We start from the raw sequence: 7,500 nt of genomic DNA, 5'->3' as shown, positions 1-7,500 counted from the left end.
AAATCTGTGTATGACTGCGTATGTTTACCAAAATCTCAGGACGAAGGAATTGCAGATAACGGGGATCGAAGGCCGCCAAAATCATTATGGATTGTCGCAGTATGTCTTTCAGCAATGTCCCCAAAAAATAAAAGGGTTTGCACAATTTAAAGCTCTCTGTATGGATTCCGACAAAAAGCAACGCGATAAAAGTACTAAACTGAGATTTCCGACAAAAAAAGAGGGGAAAAGCTTGAAGAGAGCCCTTCGGGTCCGGCAGAATCGCCGTTAATGGAGCACATGTGCACTAAAACGGGAAGCCCAGTTTTTGGCCAAACAAGACGCCTAGGGGCGTTACCGTGGAATGGATTGACCTGTGAATGGCTAACCATGGTCACCATCAGCTTACACAAATTCACCACTTTTCAGTAAACTGCCATGGAGGTTAGTCAATTAATACAAAAGTGGTCTATTTTGTAGGACAGCAAAGTTTTCACAATCAATATTACAATGTCTACTAATCACATGCTCAATTCGGTGTGCATTGTTTGTGCCGCCAAAATTAATTTACACAGTCATTTTGTGAGTGACCAAATAAAGGTTCATAATTGATGCAAACTTACACTTGAATTGCAGAGAGTATGTGGGGATTACATGTGCAGAGCAAAAATGTGAAATAGCCTTAATTTGTGCACCATATTTTTACAGTTGTGATTTTGAACAGCTGAATTCAATAATTGCTAAATATACTACTTGTTACATTTTTGTAACAAAGTCCTTTTTTAGGTTCATCAATGTCACATATTTAAATAAAGTTTTTCAGTTTTTTTCATTTCAGTCTACTACCATGATTGTATTTCTACAGTGTAGCTTTTTTAACAAGCAATTCTCTGCTTACACAAAGCCGAACAAGGTATAATTGCAAATACACCAAAACACAGAACAACAACAAGGGACCAAACAAACAAACTCAGGAACATTCCTCGCCACGCACACCTTTCAAAAAACAGAGTAAAAAATTCGTTTCTTGCAACAGAATTACAGCAAGCTTTTCTCAGACCCGTAGACAGATTTTAGCATGGATAATGGCAGAGACTGGTTCTATTATCCATGACTTCCGCAAGGCTACATGAGAAGAGTCGCAGATGGCTTGTTTGATTGGCATTCTTACCCAGTCTCTGCCTCACAAAAGTGGTACTTCTTATGTGGCTGCGCCATATTCTGCCAATAGTACTTTATTCATAAAATGCTTGGGGGGGGGGGGGGGAGGGGGCTACTCAACAAATGTTTATGTGGAGAGGCTCTGCCCCTTACCCTTTATATACTATTTTTCATGTAAAATGCAACCCTTTCAAATACCTTCCCTCCCCCAGGAAAATGCTATGATCATTGCATTATTCAGTGGGTGCAGATTTATGCCAGTGATGGATGGAATTATCCATTGTTTGAACAAAAAGGGACAGATGGTGAGCTTTTTATCCCTTTTAACTAAAACTAAATTACAAACAGTGATCATGACTAGCTGGCTTAGGTAATACTGCTATTACGCTCACGGGTTCCCTAAAACACCTTAGCTTCCCTGGGCCTCATTTCAGTCATTCCACTTTCCATTTGGTGACAGCAATAATGATTATCTTACAAGAATTTATGAGGAACTAATTTCACATAACTGTTTCAATTTATATCACCAATCTTCCCCGTTTAACACAGCTGGGAATTTTCTTTGGTACACCAATCAATCCCCAAGAAACAATGAAAGGTTACTGTAAGGTTTTTGTATTCTAAGAGGTAAATTATGTTAAAAGTTACAACCAAAGCTGAAAAAATTGAAGGCGGACATTTAGCTGGGTTCACCATTTTAAGCTTGTATATACAAGAAAATTACCCTAATCATTCCTTCTGGAAGCTAAAAACAAAATCCTAAGTGCATCTATCCACTAATTTGCATGTTGTTAATCCAGAAAAACTCTACTTTGAGTGTATTTTCCCATTGAAGTTATATTTAGAAAATAGTGGCAAGACAGATGTAAAAGTATTAATAAGTCAGTGATGTGATGTCAACATCTGAATAAAGAAGTCAGTAAAATCCCATACAACACTTTATGGTACATATCATTCGAGGGGCTTTAATCTCAAACTCAAAATTCAGATTTTATCAACAAAATGAAAAACAATTACAAGACTCTGGGACACAGATCCAGAGAAGCAAAGGTCATGTGTAACAGGGAGGGAATAAAATGTGGGTGTGCCTCATTTAAGGCATGTCTTGAGATGACATGAGCTTAAAACAAATTAAATTGTACCTGATATATTAATTTTGGAGCACAAAAGCAGATAGAAAAAAAAGGAAATACAGTAGAGCCCAGTAACTCGAACTCTACGGGTGAAACGAAAAATAATTTGAGATAGCGAGGTTTCAAGTTAGCGGGGGTCATGGCACAAATTCAATTTGCCACATCAAAAATCGATACTTGGCGATTTTTTAGCACTTCAGTGTTTAGGGCACTGTAAATTAAACTTATTTTATAAAAATGGTAATTGGGCATTTTTATGATAAAATGTGATTAGTTCGTTGCACCAATCAAACATCAAATGTATGTAGTATTGACCAGTGTCAGTTTTAGTGTTTATACCGATTATAGAAAAGAAGAGCTAATGGGATGGCATCCACGTGGACTTACAAGAACCAGAGCTCGAGTTATCGGGGTAAAGTTCAGTGAATTTTGATCAAGGGAAAGGAAATTTAGTTCGAGTTGGAGGGAAAATCGAGGTATCGGAGTTCGAGTTAACCGAGTAAAAATGACTGAAAAGTGGGGTGAAATAGGACTAAGTTTGAGTTAGTGGGAAGTTCAAGTTATCCGAGTTCGTTTTATTGGAGTTCTACTTTACTTTCAATAGAGAGCTTAAGCACGCGCGTTTTTGAGACACGGACGGCAACCGGAAGTGAGCTGTTTCCCCTTTAAAACTTGTTTTCACACAACCACATTTATATTGCTAAGTATCTTCTCTCCATTAGGGATAATAAGTATAAAAATCGGGGAGACACCACTTTCCTAGCCCGTGAAATGTTCTCTTCCGGTCGCCGTCCGCGTCTCAAAAACGCGCGTGCTTAAGCTCCCTAATTTATACAAGAGCAGCGATTACCAGTCCAGAGGTCTTAAAAGAAGAAGAAGGAGAAGCAGTTCTAACTGTACTGCGGGCAGCTGAGTACTTGAATTGAGGAATATGATCACCACGGAGAAGCGTGAATTACCGGCGATCTGTCCTAAATGTTGCCTACTGCTTTTCAGTTACTTCTAACAGTACAGCAGGGTTTAAAAGAAGATCAAACAGGCATCCTTTCCACTTTTTAAGCCTCAGACTCTGTTCTCAGTTTCCACTAAGAACCCAGGTAGCCACCATTTTTGTTTTGCAAGGAATAAACCAATGAGAGCGCACGTATGAACACGCAATAGAATGCACCAATCAGCGATCGTTTTAGTTCGCTGTGTGCCAGGGTCTTTCTCTTACCGCCGCCATATTGGAAAGCGAGAAGACCCTGAGGACGAGGTTGCGTGGAAATCGCCCGAGGGATAAAAACGCAAATTCGCCCGGTAAAGCCAGATGTCTTGGTGACGCAAAGGCAGCACGCACGCGCTTCGACCCGAAGGTTTCGGGTTCAAACCCAGGAACGCGGTGGTTGAAAAAGGGACATGTCTTCATTGTGACATCACTTCCCGCGGGAAACGGGTTACGGGAAACTTTAAAAAAACATTGCAATTTGCGGATACGAAGAAAAAGAAAATAAACCGAATTTTTACCGTGGTGCCACAGGCATCCCACGTAAAAATAGATTCCCCAGAGCTCTGAATTTTGCCGCTGTCTAAAAAGTTCACGGGCTCATGGAACGAGATTGTTGCGACTCCGGCAAGTGTCCATAAAGGCATGTGCAGCAAGCATTTAGCTAGCCTTCCATCGGAGACGTATTTCCGGCGGTCTGCGTTCGCAGGCTAGCATTTAGCACGCAGTAGGCACGCAGTAGGCACCCAATCTAACGGCGCCGTTATGCAAACGTCGTCGATTACAGCGGCCGTCATTCGGAGGCTGTCTTCACAAGGAGTGTCAGTGACGTACGAGTGGAGGCGTATTGGTTATATTAGCTAGGTCCCACGTTTTTGGTAGTAATTTATTATTTTTCATTACAAACAAAACGTTCTTACATTCCTTAATTCAATAAGGTCCTCGACTGTCGGAAAAATATAACAAGTTTGACAACGTCGAGAGGAGAAATATAGAAAATATAAATACATAACAAATGTCATTGAGCTAACGCCCAGGAAACTACAGACATGCCGGGAAGTTGCAAACTAGTAAGATCGAATTGGATCGGTTCAGTTTCATTTGTGGGAAGTCCCGTAACTTTTCGAGTGTCACAATTCCCTCTGTATATTAAGAAAGGAGAGGATTTAAGTCATCAAGCGCCTCGGTTATTTTTCTTTTATTTAAAAGCCCAGCTTTTCAAAACAACCGAAATGGCTTTTCGGGCCCGAAAAGTTATCGGGACGTTCGAGAAACGGTCAGATCAGTCAGTTAAAAAAAACAGATTGGATAGGATAGCTGTAACTCCCTTCAAAAAACAATCTTATGGTCTTGTCCATAACCTTGATACAGGGTTCGTACGCGTCTTGAAAACCCTTGAATTTTGAGAGTGCATTTTCAAGGCCTTGAAAATCCTTGAAAATCTCTGCTCTTCATTCCTGGTCCTTGAAAGTCCTTGAATTCTTTTTCTGACCCTCATTTTTAATCCTTGGAAACTTCAGTGAAAATAATCAGCCACTCAAGTCATGTCATAGAAACGTACATTATTTTCACGCATGTACGTTACGTAAAAATGAGGAAGAATTGTACTGTCAGACCATTTCTATGGGTAAATTAATCGACGTAAATAAAAAAGAGGTCCTTGAAATTTCAAAATTTGGCCCTTGAAACTCCTTGAAAAGTCCTTGAATTTTTGGTCTGAAAAAGTGTGCGAACCCTGTTGATAGCTCTTCAATTCAAAATAACAATTCGTGTAATGATGAGTTAAGCTCTTGATACAGGGCATCTACCAAGAGAAATAAATTACGTGTTTTCTGGTTTCCACATTGGCGACGAAGGGCAACGAATCGAAACTCAGACATTTTTTGTCAATCTTCCACGCACACTCCACACTCGTTCTAAAGGAAAGTTGCCTTCTAGTAATTATCTATGACCATAAAAACCAATACATAGCAGTCTTCAGGCAATTTTGTGTTGTCGTATGTGCTGTTATTTTCTTTATCTTCTTGGTTTGTTGTGATACCCTGGGATATCAGTTTCCATTTTCCACTGACGATCAGGTTATCGCATTTGAGTCTGTAGCTATTGTTTGCGCTGTCGAACTGGGCAGCGTTCATTGTGAAACAGACAATACCACCTTCAAAATATGAAACGAAAAGTGAACAGTTAAATAGGAATGGCCACAAAGAAAGACATCTCCTTCACAACCTGCAAATTTGAATTTCCGACTAATGAATACTTTTAAATTTAACAAAATAATGCTTGTAATCAAATTTGCTCGAGAACGCGCCGATGACGTCAAAACTTCAACCTCCTCCCCCTCCCCTTGGCAAACCCCGGGCATTTGAACTTTTGAAGACTGGATCGTTCAAACTCCCGCCCCTCAGGCCAAAATAGTGTTCAAATGCCCTACCCTATCGTCGGATTTGTCTGTCAATGAGCAGGTGCATAATGAGGAGACACGCTAATACTCTTTTTCTCGTCTTTATCGTCCCTTTGTCCAAGAACGATCCTGGAAATGCATGCCTGAAGCCTGGTTCTCAAATGCCGCCGATGCACCAGCGATATGGCCGCCGGCACTGCCTGGGATACTGTTCCGATATGAGAACAGAAGTCGCCGGCAATATTGGCCATCTCAGTCTTTACCGCCAGCATGCCTGCCAAGTTGACTTGAGTTCAACTTCGCAGGCATGCCGGCGGTAAAGCTCTGCGATGGCTCCAGTTTCCGGCGACGCATGTTCACATTCGTCTGAGAAGTATCCCAGGTGGTACCGGCGGCTACGTCGCAGATACATCGGCGGCATATGAGAACCAGGCTTAAGTGCACGGGAAAACGGAAAGGCAAGTTTGGGTGCTCAAGACGTCCTGTTTAAGGAAAAAATATGGGTTTTACTATCTATTTCACCTTCTTGTCAAACATTGGTAAAGGACACAATTTGCATGAATATGGATATGGAATGTTGCACTTCAACCAAGGTCTATTCATTCCGAGAACAAGGTGTGTTACATAAGCGGTCATCAATCTGCAAAATTCACAAGACGATCCAGAATTAGGCGGTGCAGATGCCCGTGCGTATGCTACCATAACACCATGGCTTCATTCCCTGCATTGCTAGGAGGCGATCTAGTGTTCCAGCGTAACCCGGGGCCTGCACCAAATGGACATTAATTAAATGGGTATCGGCATAACAACAGACAACATCCTCCGGTGCGGATAACTTCACGCCATCCTGACCAATCACCCAAGGCTAAAAATAATACCAGGAAACTACTGAACCTTATCGCTATATATATACTGGTACTTTTTTTATCAAAGCAGAGAATTACAATCGAAGCATAGGCCGCTAAAAGCATGTACTCGGAACTATCGGTCAATCCGGAAAAACACAGCTGTTTTTCAGGACTATTTATGTGACGATAAAATCGATCTATGAGCACTTACTGAAATATGGGTGTCCTAAGGACGATGACTCGGGGAGGGTTGAATGCACACCTGATGGATACAAGTTTCATGACTGGCCAAGTCCTGACAGAGATGCTGGTGGTGTTGCTCTGGTAGTACGCACGGGTTTAACTACGAATAAAGTCGCTTCAGGTGCTAAAACACAAGATTGAAAGTCATAATTCTCTATCGACCACTGTATTCCAAGGAAAACCACGTTCCGGTGTCCACTTTTCTACGTGAGGTGTCTGAATACCTCAGTGGAGACTATTGTGATGTCCAACGAACCCCTTTTGATAACTGGAGATTTTAACATTCACGTTCATGTCCTTGATGATGCGAATGCCATAACGTTTCTGGATCTCCCGTACCCACGATGCCTTCGCATAGTATTTATTCTAACGTTAATCTAAAAATTAAACAAGTTATCCGCCTCGAGGCAATTTACCATGGCCGTGATGTTGTCGCCGTTTTACCACAGAAGAACATATGTTCACATACCGCAGCACGTGAAACTTGGTTTGTTTTGGTGACAACACATTCCGCACTCCCGTAGTCTCAGTATAGACAAAATTCTTACTAAGCCGCCCCTCCCTTCATTAAATAAATTGTCATCTCCCAGATTCTGGGAGACACGTGACCAGACGGCGTTATCTCAACATGTAACTACAACTACACATCGACTGGGTCACACTATGAACTTAAATAATTATCACCCGTGAGTCAGACTGCGAACTGTTATCTCTCCGACCGTAGCACAGTTTTGTACAATTTGTCTTTGC

The 7,500-nt window shown here is 41.4% G+C and overlaps 1 protein-coding gene across 1 annotated transcript in view; it reads right to left on the bottom strand.

The window, feature by feature from the left end:
- Positions 1-4,642: 4,642 nt before the first annotated feature.
- Positions 4,643-7,500, bottom strand: part of LOC138057765 (uncharacterized) — a 44,474-nt gene continuing 41,616 nt past the window's right edge. Inside the window, exon 3 of the mRNA XM_068903976.1 lies at positions 4,643-5,413. Within this exon, the coding sequence (XP_068760077.1) occupies positions 5,193-5,413 (221 nt within the window). The 3' untranslated portion in view covers positions 4,643-5,192. The remainder of the gene's footprint in view (positions 5,414-7,500) is intronic.

This window comes from Montipora capricornis, chromosome 1 (assembly GCF_036669925.1).
Source record: "Montipora capricornis isolate CH-2021 chromosome 1, ASM3666992v2, whole genome shotgun sequence".
NCBI lineage: Eukaryota > Metazoa > Cnidaria > Anthozoa > Scleractinia > Acroporidae > Montipora > Montipora capricornis.
Note: the sequence above shows the minus strand (reverse complement) of the source record. Positions and strands in the feature narration are given on the sequence as shown.